This window comes from Heterodontus francisci, chromosome 34 (assembly GCF_036365525.1).
Source record: "Heterodontus francisci isolate sHetFra1 chromosome 34, sHetFra1.hap1, whole genome shotgun sequence".
Lineage (NCBI taxonomy): Eukaryota > Metazoa > Chordata > Chondrichthyes > Heterodontiformes > Heterodontidae > Heterodontus > Heterodontus francisci.
The window spans coordinates 10,100,591-10,120,872 of NC_090404.1; the positions used below are offsets into that span (position 1 = coordinate 10,100,591).

Sequence of the window (20,282 nt, forward strand, 5' to 3'; positions counted from 1 at the left end):
TCACGGTATATTACACGCAGTCCTGTCTCAATCAACAATGCACTTTATCCTGTCGCTTTTAATATTACACTAGGTCATATCTTATTCATTGCTGCACTGTAAAACATCTGATAGATAGATGGATGGATGGATGGATGGATGGATGGATAGATAGATAGATAGATAGATAGATAGATAGATAGATAGATAGATAGATAGATAGATAGATAGATAGAAAGAAAGGAAATCCACAATTGGAACACTGCTATTCAAGAAAGGAGGTGACAGAAAGTAGGAAACGACTTTTTTTTTTGCATTTTGGTGGCAGTAGACCAGTTTGCCTAATATTTGTAATTTGGAAAATTTTCGAATCCATTATTAAGGAAGAAGTTGCAGGGCATTTAGAAAATAATTTGGCAGGCACCGATGATGATACCAATGAACTGCAAAAGGGCAAAGAAAGGGTAGCAGAATGGGCGGACAAGTGGCAGATGGAAGTTCATACAGAGAAATGTGAGGTTGTGCATTTTGCCAAAAAGGGGAAGAAGAGGCAATATAAATTATAAGCCCACCGATTCCCACAGCTACCTCGACGACACTTCTTCACACTCTGCCTCCTGAGGACTCCATTCCATTCTCCCAGTTTCTCCATCTCCGACGCATCTGCTCTGATGATGAAACATTCCACGACAGCGCTTCTGATATGTCTTCCTTTTTCCTCAACCGAGATTCCACCGCCACCACCTCCGCCCCCCCCCCGCCCCCATCTCCCGCACTGTGATTGACAGGGCCCTCAACCGTATTCGGCCCATTTCCCGCACCTCTACCCTCACCCCTTCCCCTCCCTCCCAGAACTGCGACAGGGTTCCTCTTGTCCTCACTTTCCACCCCACCAGCCTCCACATACAAACAATCATCCTCCACCATTTCCTCCACCATCTTCCCACCCACCCCGCGCCCCGCCCCCCCACCCCGCCGTCAGCATTCCGAAGGGATCGTTCCCTTCGTGCCACCCTGGTCCACTCTTCCATTACCCCCAACACCTCGTCCCCATCCCACAGCACCTTCCCGTGCAATTTCAGGAGGTGTAATACCTCTTCTCTCCTCACTAACCAAGGCCCCAAACACTCTTTTCAGGTGAAGCAGCGATTTACTTGTACTTCTTTCAATTTAATATACAGTATTCGCTGCTCACAATGTGGTCTCCTCTACGCTGGGGAGACCAAACGCAGATTGGGTGACCACTTTGCGGAACACCTCCGCTTAGTCCGAAAGCATGACCCCAATCTTCTGGTTGCTTGCCATTTCAACACATACCCCTGCTGTCATGCCCACATATCTGTCCGAGGTTTGCTGCAGTGTTCCAGTGAACATCAACACAAGCTTGATGAACAGCATCTCATTTACAGATTAGGCACACTACAGCCTGCCAGCCGGAACATTGAGTTCAATAATTTCAGAGCATGACAGGCCCCCCATTTTATTTTCATTTTTTTATTTTTTATTTTTCTCTTTTATTTTAATGTTAGTTTCTTTCATCATTCTTTTTTTTTGCCATGTGCCTACCCACTGTTTCATTCATGTTTGTGCTTTGGGCCAGGCTGTTCATTTTTCTGTCCATTAACACCCTCTGCCAACTCATTAAATATATTCAAGAAGGAGATAAATATATTTCTTCATGCCAAAGAGATCAAAGGATATGGGGAGAAAGCGGGAAAAGGGTACTGAATTAGAATACAAGCCAATGATCTTTTTTGAAGGTCGGATCAGGCTCGAAGGGCCGAATGGCCTACTCCGGATCCTATTTTCTATCTTTCTATGTGTGTGAAGATTTAATCATTTCTGGTTGGAAGAAAAGGTTTAGTCTTGGGAATAGCTATCAGCAGCTGTGTGCAATTTATAATCGCTCCAGTATTATGTGGGTATTATTTGTGTTGAAAGGATGGGGTGAATTTTGTAACAATCTCCCAGAGATGAACTGGGATTGAAGCACAGCACTAAAGGTGAACAATAGTGCACTGCACTTTACACTAATTAGTGACAAACTCTGTTATGTTAAAGTTTACTAATTCATATTTGTGTTGTGCTGTGTCCACTGCTGACAAAAGGGGCAATCACACTGCTGGGAGTGCATTATAGACCCCCAAAAAGTCAGAGGGAGATTGAAGAGCAGATATGTAGGCAAATCTTTGAGAAGTGCAAGAACAATAGGCAGTAATAGTAAGGGATTTTAACATCCACAATATTAACTGTGATAGTTCTGGTGTGAAAGGAAAAGAGGGAGCAGAATTCTTGAGGTGCATTCAGGAGAACTTTTTGGCCAGTATGCAGCAAGTCCAACAAGAGAGAGAGCCGTTTTTGACTTAGTTTTAGGAAATGAAGATGTGCAAGTGGAAGGAGTGTCAGTGGGAGAGCATTTTGGTGGCAGTAATCATAATTATGGAAAAGGACAGTAACAGCCGGGCCAATGTATACATAACTGAGGCATGGACTGCTTTAATATGATCAGAGGCAGTATTTGTTGTAATACAAATAGGAAAATGACTAGTGCAATCTAAACAGAGATAGGGTCTAGCGTAATATAAACTAAAGGGTATAGTATAATATCAACAGAGACAGGATCTGGAGCAGTAATAACTGAGGCAGGGCTTGCTTCATGTAATGTAGACAATCGGACTTTCACTGACACCTGGTGGTTGTCTTTGCCCATTGTTCCTATTGTGAAAGCGTCGATGTCAGTTACTACTTCGGATATTAATACAGCAAGAAACAACTTGCATTGATGTACCCGCCCATCACCTTCTCTAGGAGATCCCAAAATTTGAGGTGCAACTAATTCCAGATGGAAGTGGCCAATTTGTGCACAGAAACATCAGTAATAGAGAAAAATGGCTGAACTCCTGTTAATGTATTTTTGCTGATCTTGGTTGAAGGGGTTCTGGCACTTGTGGCAGAAGCTGCCTCACAAGGATTGGCCTTCACAGCCATCAGCAAAGGTAAACCAAGAGACGACGCCCACCTGAATGGATTGTTTGATGCGTGCCCATCATCTTTCGGAGATGGAAGGATGTCATATCATGGCTGAAGGCAGGAATGTTGACCAGGACACAGGGTGGGGAAAGTAGGCGCTTTAATGTCCACACCAACAGACAAGGGGAAGGGGAGAGATTGTTGGTTCACGATGTCACCTGAAAGACAGAGGGGGCGAATTCGCTGATACTTTGACCATAGTAACATCAGCAGAAATAGGGTCGAGTGTAATGTAAACAGGCTCGAGCATAATGTAATGTAATGTGTACTATAGGACCATTTGCATGTTTATATTACCTATTATGACCATGATCTTATTGAATGGTTGAGCATGCTCGAGAGGTCGAATGGCCTACTCCTGCTCCGATTTTTTTATGCTCTTAACACAGTTACCTTCTACCATCAACCTGAGCACATCTCACTAATGTACTGAACTCACACGTCCAATTCGTGAACAATTCATTCAGCGCATGAAGGGACTGAATAGAGAGGCTCTGGGGAGTGTGGTTAAAGGTATTCAGGACATTTGAATTTGAGGACACAATATGTAATACACACATGATATATTTTGCTGTGACATTGACTTACAATTACTATATATATATATACGTGAGGGCATTGGAGAGAGTACAGAAAAGATTCACGAGAACGGTTCCAGGGATGAGGAATTTCAGTCATGAAGATAGATTGGAGAAGTTAGGACTGTTTTCCTTGGAGAAAAGAGCTGGGGGCAATTTGATAGAGGTATTCAAAATCATAAGGGGTCTGGACAGAGTTGATGGAGAGAAACTGTTCCCACTCGTGAAAGGGTCGACAACGAGAGGACACAGATTTGAAGTATTTGGTAAGAGAAACAAAAATGACATGAAGAAAAACGTGTTCGCATAGCGAGTGATTAAGGCCTGGAATGCGCTGCCTGAGAATGTGGTGGAGGCAGGTTCAATTGAAGCATTCAAAAGGGTATTAGACAATTATATTAAAAGGGATAATGTTCAGGGTTATGCAGAGACGTCAGGGGAATGGAACTGAGGGAATTGCTCTTTCGAAGAGCCAGTGGGTCGAATGACCTCCTTCTGCACTGTAACGATTCTGTGAATCTGTGAGATGACGGTAAATAAAGTTACAGTTCATGCTCCTTTTATGTGGAAATGTACTAACCTCACAGAGGAACAAGTATTTATGTAGGGAAGTGGAAAAATGTATCCAATGGTTTGATATATTTCTGCAGCAATTGAGGTAATTCGGGTGAGGATCTATCGAGTGCTTTGTTGTACATGAAAGGACCACATGTTCAGAAATGTTACAATCGTCCTTCCTCAATCCAGTCGTATTCTCCCTTTGAGCCAAAAAATTGTCAGCAGCAGAAAAAGTTCGTCAGTGCCGCTGGGATATCTCCAGGTTTCTCTTGGTTAATTGAGCTCGTTAGTTCTAGATATCCTAGCGATTGAAATGATCCAGAAAATCAGGAAGGGCTGAAGGCGTCAGGCTGATACAAATTAAATAAACGGACTGCTTCGTGTTAGGAATAGTCAATCACAGAGAAAGTAAAACAGCACCTTTCTGGCCTATCTACCCATCCATCCATCAATCCATTCATGGGTCCTTTCAACAAAACATTCAGACATCCAACTATCCATTCATTCCTGCATCGCTGCATCTGTCCCTCCATTCACGCAAATAAGCATGTTTATCTATTTCAGAATGTATCCTTTCTCTGAGGTCCTCTCTGTTTGTCTGTCTGTCTTCCTATATGTCTGTTTGTCTGTCTATCTATTTACCTGTCTATCGATTGCAATGTTATGATGTGCTGGACAGATCCTCCAATGGACTTTTGCTGCTAACAAGGTATCTGAGACGCTGGATGTATTTCCTTTCCTGAGAAATGGGAACAGTTCACATAGCTCCACAACTGAAAAATTAAAATTGACTCCAGTACTGTTGCTGGGTCGATTTGCTTATGAATAGGCCTCGTTGACAATGTGAAGAGTTTGAAGCTGGCTTGCAGCCAAGCGGTCAGTACTGAGGACACAGATCTTTGATTTGCTGCACAGAACCCCCAGATGCTTCCTGTAAATGACATTGGGTGTTCGAGCCTCTGTGGCGGCAGTCGGCTGGGTTGCTGCCATATCCTGTGTGTGGCAGATGTTCGTGGAAATGAATGGACGAAGATGGGATTTAGCCATTTTTTCATCAACTTATTCAGCAGCGCCCTTACAACAACAAAGATAAATAGCTTACGCAGTATCACATTTAAAGAATGAGTTTTGGTAAATTTAGCGCTCATGTCATGATAAAATGGGATGGCGAAATAATAAATTAACCCACGTGACAATTAAATGTAACTCTAGGTAATTAAGACCAATTATTTTGCACTGCATAAAATTCTAAACAGAGATTTTAATGACCCCCATACCCACATAGTAATGAGCTAAGTGGGAATTGTGAAGTAAATAAATAAACAGGTGGAATTGCCTTGAACCCGTTGCATTTCCTTGACTTTTCTCCCTGAGCTGTGAATCACATTCAGAATAAAGACTCCTTTGTTATTGATAACAGCTGCGTATGGACAGTTTAATTTATGATGATTTCGATTGTTTGACAAGCCCTTACATCGCCAGCTACCAATGGGTAGAGAAATCCCCAGTTTGCGATCCGTTTCCACAGCAGATGAAGCGTTTATTCTTGTGATATTCTCTCGCATTGCGTTAAGTCCTGATATACTGAGTTCCTAATACCAGTGCATGTCACACAGTCTGTCGCTATTAGAGTTAGCCGCAATGATCTGGGAGCCGGGGATAGATTTGCTGATCACCATATCGGTTCTAATTCACTAACTCCTAATTTTCAAAAGCTGATCTGAATTTTACGTGGCACTCCTTAATTATCAGGCAAGCGGATTTTTAGAACTAATTTTCAGAGGGCTGGCTTAGGGTCACTAGCAATTCGAGAAATACACAGAAATAGAGAGAGAGAGAGACAGTAACAGGGCGGCAGAGAGTTACAGAGAGAGAGAGAGACATAGAGATTTTGAGAGTTACAGAGAGACAAAGAGAATGAAAGACAAAGCCAGGAGTGGTGCAGTGGTTAGCACTGCAACCTCACAACTCCAGCGACTTGGGTTCAGTTCTGGGTGCTGCCCGTGCGGCGTTTGCACCGGCTGCTCCACTTCCATCGTAAATTTCCCCTAGTGTAGGTAGGTAGTAAGGAATGTGGGATTAATGTAGGGTTAGTATAAATGGGTGGCTGTTGGTCGGCGCAGACTCGAAGGGCCTGTTTCCGTGCTGTATGATTCTACAGCATGTATAATGTAAATCGTACAACTGCAGCCATTCACACTGGAAATAGATACACTTTACTAATGTCCCGCATTTAGTTGCATAAATTAATTTTGAAAAATCATATTATCAGGGATATTTTATTGGTATAGATTAATGGGATGGATAGCGAGAGACAGAGCAAATAGCAATGATTTTTGACCCTGATAACATCATTTAATCCCAGGCGTTGGCATCCTCCGTGTAGTGTTGAGGAAATAGAGGGGTTTAATTTTCAGTACACAACTATTTGCTATTGAACACGTTCTCAACTGCAACATCTCCATTTATTACCAAGTAGCATGTTGCACTGAAACCATACAGTCAAATAACTATACCTGGATACAGATAAAAAGTTCACATTTAATAATAACCTGGTGTAATGACATGACTCCATTCTGTTGGTGATGTGGAAGATGGGACGTGGATCCAGTCACCGCCTCTATCAGGGAATCAATAGGCGGCGCCTGTAACCTCGCCCCCTTCTGCCGGGTATTTAAATGCCGGTCACTGGGACCGCAAGACAACAGTCCGGGAGCGGGTTTGCTCAGTGAGTTCTTGCCAGAACCATTTCCCCCGAATTACCAGAAGGATGAGGTCGGCGATTTCTCTCAGTCTGTTACTGGTTTTCTTATCCAGTGAGTAGTTTTTATTATATAAAAACAAGAAATGCTGGAATCACTCAGCAGGTCTGGCAGCATCTGTGGAAAGAGAAGCAGAGTTAACGTTTCGGGTCAGTGACCCTTCTTCGGAACTGACAAATATTAGAAGAGATAACAAAGGAGAAGGTGTAGATTGGACCAGACCACATAGCTGACCAAAAGGTCACGGAGCAAAGGCAAACAATATGTTAATGGTGTGTTGAAAGACAAAGAATTACTACAGATTAGGTGTAAATACACAGAATATTGAACAGCAGCAAGTGCAAACCTGAAAAAAAACAGTGGGTAAGCAAACTGAACAAACTAAGATGAAATGAAATAAATGCAAAAAAAAGATTGTAAAAAATGTAAAAAAGAATGTAAAAACAAGGAAGAAAAAATAACTAAAAATGAAAGTAAAATGGGGGGCTGTCATGCTCTGAAATTATTGAACTCAATGTTCAGTCCGGCAGGCTGTAGTGTGCCTAATCGGTAGATGAGATACTGTTCCTCGAGCTTGCGTTGATGTTCACTGGAACACTGTAGTTTTTATTGTCCGAGTCTCTCACTGTTATTGTCTCAGTGTTCGTCTCTCTCTGGAATGTTACAGAGTCAGGAATCATTTCACCAGGATTAATGCTCGGGGTTTTGATATTTTTACAGATGCCCATTCTGATATCGTGTTGACTCAGCCAGAGGAAGAGACCGGGAAACCCGGAGGCTCCCTGAGACTGACCTGTAAAACCAGTGGGCTAAGTCTTAGCAACGCTTACATGCACTGGATCCGACAGGTTCCCGGGCAGAGCCTGAAGTGGCTGCTTTACTACCATACATCATCTGACAATGCTTACGTCCCAGAAATTAAAGATCGATTTACTGCTTCCAAAGACACTTCAAACAATATCTTCGCTTTGGACATGAAGAACCTGAAGACTGAAGACACCGCCATCTATTACTGTGCAAGACAGCACAGCAATAACTGGCACAGCAGTTTCTGTCAATACAAAAAGTCTCTCAGCACTAATTGATGAGTCTGAGTCAGTGCTCGCTTTTACAATCCAACAATATAGACAGTGAAATACTATTTTTGTCCAACACTGTCCAACTAGCACGGTTTATTATGGATAAACTGATAATTATTCATTCATTAGTTGGTGATTCCAATCATTGCTGATATGTTACTGCGTGAAATATAAATCGTCAGGGAAATTTAAAAAGGCTGAATAGAACCCATTAACACTGTTATAATTTTATGAACAATCTTCATGATTTTATTTTGCCTCTGGGCTGTGGATATTTAAAATAATGTTGGGTTTCTCTCTATTCTGTGCAGAGCCGATTATTGTCTGACCCAGCCCAGGGAATGGAACACTGTGACTATCTCAGTACTGGGGACAAGGGACCATGGTGACGGTGACTGCAGGTAAGAAACATGCACTTATTCAGCAACTGTTTTATTTGTGTTTTTATTTTATATTTGTGTTTATTTAAATGATACATTCGTTCACTGAAATGTGGATTCGGTGGATTCTGTATTGAGATTTGTTGCAACGTTTCATGCGATTTTGCTGTAAAGAGAATAAAGAATTGAACAGTTTCTCCACAATCGGTGCTGTTAAGCGATTCAGCTCCTGGGTGATGTGATTTGATGTTGATTTGCTGATGAGATTGTGTGTCTGGGCTACTTTAAATACCTAACTTTTGTTAAACTGACATTCCTACAATGTTTAATCTTGGTGGCATTTAGTTGCCGCAGGGTTTATGATCTAATGCAAACATTAAGTGTTTTAGTATATTTGAAATAAGATAATAGGCATAAAGATTCAATGATCAAAAATAGCCTTATAATATTGTGATCTATTTTTATTTGTCGCAGGTAAATTGTCGTCTATCAATCTACTGCTCACGAATGCGCCATATGTAACACAATACATTTTGATGTAATTAAGAGCTAAATAAATAACAAATTTGCAGCTTTGGTCAGATTTACATTAATATAACCTCACTTATTTTCATGCAGTGATATCAGCCAACATCAAAGAAATATGCTCTAGTATCAATATTAATTTAGACTTCAGGCTTGCTAAGTTGTTGTTTTCCCTTACTTTGGTTATTCTTGTTCATTGTCCTGATGAGTGCAAGACAAATAGCTTCGACAACATTTCTCTATTTCCAGCAAGTCTCAGAATTAATGTATTAAACATGCTGTCTGCACTAACAATTATGCTACCACTATTTTATATTTCTGGTTATTTTAATAATTAGTTCGCTCAGAGACAGGCGAATTCTGTTTTGAGAGTTTTGTTTTGCCATGTTACATTTGATTCAGCTGAAAGTGTTTGTGGAATTAAACTGCTTCTCCGTGAAACGCACGGAGGCGGGACTCAGTCCCTCAGCGATGTGATTTGGTGTTTATCTGCTGTGGAGAGTGTGTGTCTGTGTTACTTTCAATAAGTAAATTTGTGAAACTGTTTGGTGTTACTGCATTGTTTAATTACGGTGACATCGAGCGGCCGCAGCTTTTCTTTGGACAGAATGGAAACATTCTACGTGTTTAAAACTGTTTGAAAGACGATTGTAGCCGGAAATCTGTCAAGTTTCAGAAATGAGAAAAAAACATTTTAAGGTATTTCATGGCATTTTTTTTAGATTTAAGTGATTATTGCAGATTGCAGACTATTAAGCCACGATTTGCGACGCTCATTCAGTATGTGAAATGTTACTGCAATTGCAAAATACATCAATAACAAGTTTGCAGATTGGAGAGTAAAGTTAATGTAGTTCAAACAATTATAATGCGGTAACATCTCCTCATATAAACCAAATATGCCTTAACATTAACATCGATTTATTATTCATTAATCGCCTTTCACAATTCTGGTGTGCCATGCGCACGATTATCCTGACCAGAAAATGTTATGGGCCGGATACAATTTTTAATTATGCTTGAAATGATTTCAATGAGAATGTACTTATTCCAGCGCTCTGTTCAGTTTGATGAGCGCTTTTGAATTTTTTTTTTATATTCCTGATTAAAACAGATGAATGACAGATTGTATTTACTTATAACTTCAATAGGAGTTGTAAATTGCAGTTTGTCAGTGTAATATATCTGTCCAGTTATTACATGCTTTACGTGAAGCCCAAACCATGTTCTTCCTTCAATGTCATTTGTTGTTGGATAGCGAGATAATTATCACTAATCTAATATTAACCATTTTCCTGAGACAAGAAGTCGCTGGTAGTCAAAGAATTGTTCATATGGTTTTATTTAAATTGCAAAAACTTGCAGACTCAGTAAGGCGAAAGACAGACAAATAACACCTTGAAATTCAAGCGGATTCAATTAATTACAAAAGTGTTGAATTTAATAACAACATCCTGTCTCTCATAGCTGTTTTGCACACAGGATAGAATTATAGGCAAAGAACAGATTATACCTGAAAGTTATGCTTAATTCTTATTAAATATTAAATTGATCAACAAAATCTCGGCTACACTTGCTCATTAAGTTTCAAATGTCGCAGATAATCTTAAGAATTGTTCTCGTCCAATTCTGATCATTTTGGAGCTTCTTTCAATTAAAAAAAGACAATATATTTAACAACTAATGTACAGGGATTGTGTGAATTACGGGAGTAAAATATGAAAACATTGTGTGATTAAATAGCGGCAGCACAGTTACTGATCGCAAACTGCCCGGATGTTTTTGATTTTATTCTTACATAGTTAAGATTTATGACAATATTTAAACACTGGAGTCCTGCTTTCACAAACAGGCTTGGAACTATTTAAAATATTCCGCTCTTAAATCCATCGTGTGAAATACTCGGCGAGAATAAACGATGTTTATGATATATCAACGCATTCAAATGCATGTGCGATTTAAAAGTTTGTAGATGGAAAGCGGCGGGGGCGGGAGGCGGTGGTGGGGAGTGTAGGACTCATTGTTCATTTTAAATTGTTGAACTGTGATTCGACTTAAGTAAAATCAACATATTTGAATGTTTTCATCTATGAATATGATGTTTATTATTTAATATTGATGAAGTGTCATAATAATTTAATTAAAACCCAGTTATTTCACAAAGTGCCAGGCAGAAACAGGTCTTGAATTAATATTAACTATATTTTAAAGAATCCAATATAAAATCAGCCAACATGAATATCACCTAGAATATAACAGTGCTAATTCATTAAACATAAATGACAACCCACAATTGAGTAGTATACTTGGCAGGATTCCAATAAGTGCAAAATCTCAAGGGTTAGAGACAATTTTGAAGTCTAAAAATAATTTCGAGAACAATCCATTTTAACTCAGCTGTTCTCGGCTCAATAAGGTGCCGCCGCAGATTTTAATGATTTAACTTTGTGTATTCATTCAATTATTTTTCCTTTTTTGTAAAATTGTATTCTGATAATGCATCAAACCAGTGGGTAATCGGTTTGCAAAATAAATGTCTCCTGATTTTCTAAATTCTTACTCTGTCACTAAGTTCCTGTTACGGACATCAAATTTCCCTGAATGTGAATTGTTTTGATGAACTCATTTTAAGGGAAACTATATGTTTTAAGATTGCAGACACACAGGGAGAAACAATTGGAAGTCGAAGGGAATTTTTGAAATGAATATCAGTTGAATTTCAAAGAGCTTGCGGACTTGGATTAGTCGCAATTTAACAATTGATCAATTAGAATCAAACAGCTTCATTGAAATTGACAGATTGAATAGATCTATCTGCTTAGAGCCCGATTGTTGCCCTGTATGTGCCTATTCTGTTTCTGTGCGCCTGCTCACTGTGTGTGGAGACCAGGAGTCCTCCCGACTGATTGTAAAGCTTCGGGTTCAGTCTCCTGCATTACAGGGAGTGCCACTTGATCCATGTATTTAAGAAATTTGTATCTGTGAGAAAAGTGAAATTTTGACTTCAAGTTTGACGAGGTGTCTCAGCAAAGAGATCAGTACCCCAGTCTGTGACAATCAGAAATAACAGTTCAGAAACAGAACGGACAGACTGTAGAAGGAGATTTGGTCAGTTTGTGACCTGTAATATACCTCCCTTGGGAATGTTTAATTGGGCAATGTAGACGAAACTTTACTGTAGATTTAATCCATGCTGTAACTGTCCTGAGACCATTTGATGGGGACCATGTGGAGGGAGAAATTACTTTGTCTCTAAACCGGGTTGAACCTTCCATGAATGTATTTAATCAGATAGTGTAGAGGGAACTTTAATTTTATATTGAACTAGCGCTGTTCTTGACCCAGAGTGTCAGTGCAGTATAGAGGTGGCTTTCCATGGAATATAACACTTGCGATGTCTGCCCTTACAGATCATGACAGGGCAGTACAGGGGGATCTTTACTGTTTAGCTTAACTGTCCTGTACCTGACCCGTGAATGTTTTCCTCACAATGTTCAAGGAACCTCGATTCGAATCTAACTAATGAGCTGTGAGTTCTCCACCCAGATATACGAAAATAAATAGTTCCATTGCTCAAATGAAGCAACACAAATTATTCGATTAAACATTCATTCAAACCCAAATTTAAATGAATTAATAATATTTAAACACGTTAAGTATCAGATAATCATTGAATGAGATTGGCCTGATTTTGAGCGCACTTTCAGAACAAACAGTTTCAGGAAGTTGACTGTAACGCTCCAGAGAACAGCACCTGTTCTGATTTGATGGGAGGCTGGAAGTTCTTTTGACGATTTAAATAGAGACAGTCGAGACTCCCGCTCCCAATAACCATCATGATACTCTCATGTTTAAACCAGTATTTCGTTCAAGTATTTTCAAAAGGTAACAGGCAGTGATAAACTCTGGCGATATGTAGTCATTGGACTGGGTCACAGCAGAGGGCACAAAGCCACTGAAGTAAGCTTCTGTAAAACTTTTGAAGTGATACAGTTAACCCGCAATTAATGTCAATGATAATAAGCTTTAAGTCTCTGACAGTATCTGATTGACTCCTTCGTATTAAATCCCTCAGATCCTCTTATTTTGAAAATCCTCTTTCATTAAAACAAGCAATGCAAATATGTCACTGAGATGTTCACATTTATGAAGCCTTTCCCCCCATTAAATTGGCAAGGACTAATTCTACTGATTCGGGTAGAATCATAGAATCTTCTCGCTCGTAATATGGACATTCAGCCCGTCATGCCCGTGTTAGCTCTCAAAGAGCTCTCCAATTTAATCCTACAAGTCAGTTTTTTCCCCACAACCATGCAAATTTGTCCCTTTGAGGACATGTCAGGTTACCATGTGCATTCCAGATGCCCTTGCAGAGAGTCTGCAAGGACACGATAGGCCGAATTGCTTCCTGTTGCGCTGTAGCCATTCTATGCTTCTATGAAAACACCCTCTGTCTGGAAAGAAAGCTCCTTCCGCAACCACCACCCGCCCATGCACCAATTGTTTTGTCAGTTATTAAATTTGTTACTGACCCACTTGCCAGAAGAAACAGTTTCTCCTTATCTGTTATATCAAAAAATCCCATAATTTTGAATATACCTATTTGGTAACCGTTTAAATAGAACAATTCCGCTGTATTATCTCTCTACATAACTGAACTCCCTCATTCTGATATCATCCTGGTAAACCCCATCTGCACTCTCCCCAGGTCCTTGACATCCTTCCGTAAGTGTGATGGCCAGAAATGTGCAAAAATACTCCAGCGTAATAAGTGATTTGTAAAGCTCTAATATGACTTCCTTGTTTTTTGTATTCAATGTTTCATTTTACAAGACCAAATATTCCATTCACTTTCGTAACCTCCTTCAAAACATTAAGAATATGCACCCAGGTGCCTCTACTTTTTAGCCCCCTTCAAAATAGTACCATTTAGATTACATTAACTTTTCATGTTGTTCCTCAGAAAAGTGCAGCACTTCACATTTAACCACATTAAATTACATCTGCTCTGACCCTGAACACTTCACCAGTCTGTCTATGTACTCCTGAACTCTGTTACTATCCTGCTCATTATTTGTTTTGTATCATCTTCGAACTTCGAAATTCTACTCCCCATACCCAAGTCCACGTCATCATATTTAACAAAAAAGCAATGACCCTACAACCGACCAAGGGGGATCACAATGCTCAATTCTTTCCAGTCAGGAAAGCATTAGTTCACCGTCTCTCTCTGCTTCCTATACCTTAGCAGGTTACCACCATCCCTTTAATCTAAAAGCAAAATACTGCGGATGCTGGAAATCTGAAATAAAAACAAGAAATGCTGGAATCACTCAGCAGGTCTGGCATCAGAGCAGATGCTGCCAGACCTGCTGAGTGGTTCCAGCATTTCTTGTTTTTATCCCTTTAATCTATTAGCTTCTATTTTCCGAATGTTCTCGTGTGTGGTATGTTATCTAATGCCATTTGAAAGCCAATATGTCCAAATTTTGCGCCACCAACATCGACTATAGCTTTTACATCATGTTGGTGACCGACCTTTTCAATATCTGAGCAATAAGCCTCAGGTGTTTGAATTATCCACACAAAACCAGAAGTGAGAGTTGACCATGTTAGCCATAATACTTCAGTAATTTTTGTCCTTCTTTGCATGGAGCTACTGATATTCATTTGATGTATAATGTGTAAGTGATGTCAATATCAGATATTTATAGAAGAACCTTATGCTGATGGTTACATTAAGGTCGGTGCAGGCAGCAACAAGAGGTGATTGTAACGACACAATCAGCAACACCAGTTCTCACTGGTGAGAGGTGGGAAGATACTTTGGAAAATTATATGGACCATTTAAAGAACATCATTCCAAATGACCGATTTTAGGAATAAAATTTAATTCGGATCATTAATTGACTTGTAGGGAGAAGCAAACTCGGGAGAGATCCAGTCAGCAGAATAGGATATAAAACAAATCACAATCCTCAAGGACCAAGAAGGGAAGAGATAGCTTAGAATCAATGCCGAGTTATCTAAAGCTTTAGTTCCAGAAACTCCATTGCGTAAAAATTCCCCTTTGAAATCTGTGCACTAAATGTCCATAGTCTAAAGGAGACTTCAACTATTTACTGTAAAATTTCTTTATTGTTACGGGGAGATAGAAGATTAAAATGAAAACTGGTAGAGGTGTTTTGAATAATGAATGATTTTATTCAGAAATTCAGAAACCAATTTGCCCAGGTCAGTGAGTTAATCTGTAGAGGGCACTGATTTAAAATCAGCGTCAAATGAATGAAGAGAGTATGAATCTACTTTTCTACACGTTGTTACGATCTGGGATGTCCGATCAGAAAGAGGGCTGTAAACAGAATCAAAAATAGCTGGATAAAATGGAACTTTTGGAAAGAAGATTAGGAATTGGAAGACCAGCGGGATTGCTGGAGTGATCTTTCACAGGCCTGATGGAGCGAATGGCCTTCTTCTCTGCAATCATTTCTATTATTTTATAATTGTGGGTCATGCTTTATGAACACGCTAGGGTTTGTTTTACATGTATCATAGCAAGCAAATCGAACAATTAGAGTTGTGCGATGAGGGAAACTAAACGCACTGAGATTTGAACACAAAAACGGTTTGTATTCATATAGTCGCTTCAGCGTAGCAATACGTCCCAAGACGATTGCCAGGAGCGTAATAAGAGAAAATCTGACACTGCGTCGTATGAGGAGGTAGCATTTCAGTTCACCAAAAACTTGGTCAAAGACGGAGCTTTTAAAGCAACGTCTTACAAGGAACCCATGGATGACTTTTGATATCGTGGAATGGTCTGACTTTGCGCAGATGTGAAGAGGCGGATAGTAAAAGGATATCTGGAGATGCTCAGTGGGCATAACGTTGAAGGATCTAATATGAACATAGTTGGGAATGAGGAAAATGTTCCTTAACAATGGTTCAAGAGCTGGAGGATGTCCACAATACAATATTGCGGCGTTCGTTCGGGATAAAGCCGCCTCATGGACAGACTGTCCCTTACAGACTGCTGACTTTTCTTTGGTGCAAGACTGGAATACATGAAGGCGTTTCACATCCAGTCACACAACCTAAAGAATCTCAAATGCCACTGTAGATTTTGATGGGAAATTACTTTGCCTGGTAGTCAAGTTTCAAGTTTTAAGCTGATTTTATAAGCATGCGTTACGATGGCACGTTTTAGGAGTAGTCGCTAGTTTTGGGTGGGTGATGGGGGCGGGGGGTGGGGACGGGTGGGGGAACCCAGCAGGCAATTTACAGACAATAAATCTCTAAAAACTGCAATTCGATAAATGCCAAGTGTTTTTATTTTGCATAGTGCTGTTGGTTTAGAAATAAATACTGGCCGAAATATCAGGGAAACTCTTTTTCCATTTTAATCCAATGAAAGGTACTTTTTAGAGATGACTTTTGTAATGTGTCAAGTCCTGAAAGATAGGTGTGTTCCTGATCAGGGCAACGACAGGCGATGATCACCGAATGATGGAACTGATAGAAGCTCAAATGCGGAGGCAGATTTTAATCAGAAAATAGTGGAATCAATTTCTAGCTGGAGTTAAATTTCAAGTGTTTGGTTACTTAATAATCATGAATCACAGAGTCTAACTTGTTCAATCTGTCATTCTTTCCCAGCTACACCGTCTCCCCCCAACCTCTACGGCCTGTTCTCCTGCGAACAACCCAACACAGACGGCTCCGTGGCCTACGGCTGTTTGGCGATGGACTACATCCCCCAAATCACCAGCGTTTCCTGGAAGAAAGATAAAGAGCCGATCACCACTGGCTTGAAGACTTACCCGTCAGTGCTGAACAAGAAGGGAACCTACACTCTGAGCAGCCTGTTAACCATCACCGAGTCAGAGGTGGGAAGCCGCAAAATCTACTGCGAGGTTCGACGCGGAGAGTCAGTCTGGATCAAGGAAATTCCAGGTTAGCATTGTAGAAACTGTGAAAAACAGAAAAGCTATAATGATCTTGTGTGGAGCTTTGGCTATAATCACATTTAGAGTACCGTGTGCAAAGTTCTGATCCCTGGAAACTCCAGTTAGTGTCTGATTGACAGCAATGATCCTGTTAAAATATAAGAACAGTTTGCATTAGTTATTAATTTCTTCTTCAAGAAATGTCTAACATGTATGTCTTGAATTTCGTAAAGGTGTCATCGTCCATCCAACTGTTATCCTCACCCAGAGTTCCAGTGAAGAAATCACAAGCAGCAGATTTGCAACTGTCTTGTGTTCAATCATCGATTTCCAGCCAGAGTCAATAACTGTGAGTTGGTTGAAGGATGGACAACCCATGGAATCGGGCTTCGTCACTTCTCCCGCCTGTGAAGTGAACGGAAACTTCTCAGCGACCAGTCAGCTGACAGTTCCCGCTGGGGAATGGTTCACCAACACGGTCTATACCTGCCAGGTCGCCCATCAAGGGGTCACCCAAAGCCGAAACATCACCGGATCTCAGGGTAAGAGACACAAACCGAGGAAGCTGCAGATCATTCTATGCTCCGATGATAATCAAATTGGACAATTTATTAGAATTAGTTACAAAGCGCAGAATAATTTTCTAATTCGCCATCGTGTAGTTTTATGCCTCATTCCGCTGTAAGTGCTAAATTAGGATTGCTAACTGTTAAACGTGCCATCACATCACCAAAGAATGGTTCCCTCTGCTTGAATGTCATATCGCGCGTGAGGTGGCCTTGATATCAGGTTTATTTTAAGTTGCCTGATCATTTCGGGAACCCTTTACTGGTAACACCGTCGGGATCACGTGCCAGAAAGAGCATCTTCCCTATTTAGAAAACCGTTCATTCTGGACTCCGGAGCTCAGGAAGAATATATTGGCATCGGGAATGGTGCAACGCAGATTCACTGGAATGATAGCGGGGCTGAACGGGTTAAATTAAGAGGACAGGTTTCACAGAAAAAAAACTGGTATTCCTCTGAGTATAGAAGATTAAAGGGTCATCTAGTTGAGGTGTTTGAGATGTTTACTGGAACAGATGGAGCCAATGAAGAAAAATATTTCCTCTGGTGGGGTCTCCAGAACAAGAGGGCATTAGGGTGACATATGGGTAGACGGTATTCAGATATAGATCAGCCATTGTCCAATTGAATGGCCGAACAGGTTCGAGGGGCTGAATGGCCGACTCTTTTTCTTATGTTCCGATTACTGCCCGCTGGTCAGATCGCCACCTGACTCCAGCCTGACATATGAGGAGTTCTCACTCATGACATGTATTAGCAAACTGCCCGACACATTTATTGCAAATTATTTTCCATCTCAAAAAGACTCCTTGCAACTGCATTTTCCCGACCTTTCACCCCTCCTCCAATCGGTTCAGCACCCTAAATATCGCGACAAGGCGCCAGAAAATTAACTTTGTTTCCTGTTGGGCCTAAAATTCGGAATTTCATTTGACACTCGTTATGAGCCAGTGTGAATTCTATGTATAGCTCGTGTCCTTGGGTGACAGAGCCATTATCATCAGCGGGGATGTGATCCAGCGCAAGGATCGTTGGACGGGCGGAAATGCGAACATACGAATTAGGAGCAGGAGTAGGCCACTCGGCCCCTCGAGCCTGCTCCGCCAGGGATTAAAGGAAGAACGTTATTCAGTGCGTAACACAATTTCTCCAGCAGTTATTCGATTTTTAGGTACTTGTTTCAAAACCCATTACAGGCATCTTACGGTGCAAGTACACAGTATATGTTATAGGATCTCCCGGAAGCTTTTTCAGGTTGTTTTCCTTCCAATAAACAACATTATTTAAGCAACAGCATGAGGTTGATATCTCAAAGTTGATTTAATCTTCTGGAGACAGTGAAGGCGTCTGATTCTGAAGATGAATCTTTGTTTGACTTTCATTTCTGTTTTACAGTTCCTTGCTCCTGCAATGATCCAGTAATTAAACTACTGCCACCATCAATAGAACAGGTCTTAATGGAGGCGACGGTGACCTTAACCTGCGTCGTGTCTAATGCTCCTTATGGAGTCAACGTGTCCTGGACACAAGAAACGAAGCCTTTGAAATCAGAGATTGCCGTCCAACCCGGAGAGGATCCCGACAGCGTGATCAGCACCGTAAACATTTCGACACAAGCCTGGCTGAGTGGGGCTGAGTTCTACTGCGTGGTGAGCCATCAGGATCTGCCGACTCCTCTCAGAGATTCCATCCACAAGGAAGAAGGTGAGCGGAGAGATTGAAGCAATAAGGGAGAGGTTGTGCCTATTTCCTGTGTTTGTACAAGGGGCAATTCGTCCTATTAAGTGGTTGAATGGATTATTCAGATAATTGAATTGTAATTCACTAACGGGCCTCTCTGGAACCATAGATGATGCATTTAAGGGGAAGCTGGATAAGTAGATGGTGGAGAAAGGAATAGAAGGGATGAAGTAAGGTGGGAGGAGGATCGTCCGCAGCATAAACACCAGCACAAGCTAGCTGGGCCGAATGGCCTGTTCCTGTGCTGTAAATTCTATGTCATTTTCCAGTCTAATCTTTTAAGTTCTCAGTAAGAAGGATTGCATCCGCCTCTGCTCCTGACTGGAAAACAGGACAGGCCCCAGAGGGGAAAAGGAAAACCTTTCAAATTTCTTTCACATCGAACCACCGGGTTCATTGTCTCTGGAATTCTCCAGTTTATTGACATTAATTTTAATTTTTCTGCAGTCAAAGATCTGCGGGAACCGTCCGTGTCTGTCCTCCTGCCCCCGGCAGAAGATGTCTCCGCTCAGAGGTTCCTCTCCCTCACCTGCTTAGTGAGAGGTTTCTCCCCCCGAGAGATCTTCGTCAAGTGGACCATCAATGACAAGTCGGTGAATCCCGGCAACTACAAGAACACCGAGGTGATGACGGAGAACGACAAGAGCTCCTTCTTCATCTACAGCCTGTTATCCATTGCAGCGGAGGAGTGGGCCAGCGGTGCTTCTTACTCCTGTGTGGTGGGACATGAAGCGATCCCCTTGAAGATCATCAACAGAACAGTTAATAAATCCAGCGGTAAACCGAGTTTTGTGAACATTTCCCTTGCTCTGTTGGACACTGTCAATTCATGTCAATGAGAATCTCTCGATTGCATTTCAATTCTTAAATAAAAACCAATAAATACCCTTGGTTCCAATCGCGATTTAAATACACAACCGCTCAATTAGTTTTGCTTCCCACATCTGCTAAGGGCAGGTCTATTCATCTAAAGTAGGATATTTGCAGGTCTCGGCCCAAGTCTTCTCGAATCAGTGCTCCCAGATCAGATACAGCACAGGTTAGCGATAGAGGAAAGCTGATTCGTTACAAGATTCTGTAGCGTATCTTCAGCAACTTTCCTCCTGTTGGGGGGAATCTGTGATTTTCCCTTTTCTAA

General features: G+C 41.0%; 1 gene segment (V, D, J or C); it reads left to right on the forward strand.

The window, feature by feature from the left end:
* The first annotated feature begins 6,862 nt into the window (after window positions 1-6,862).
* LOC137349032 (Ig heavy chain C region, secreted form-like) lies at window positions 6,863-20,025 on the forward strand. The segment is given in 7 exon segments: window positions 6,863-6,961; window positions 7,628-7,947; window positions 8,348-8,387; window positions 16,548-16,844; window positions 17,071-17,379; window positions 18,800-19,108; window positions 19,592-20,025. Coding segments are annotated over 7 exon segments (1,713 nt in total).
* The last annotated feature ends 257 nt before the right edge of the window (window positions 20,026-20,282 follow it).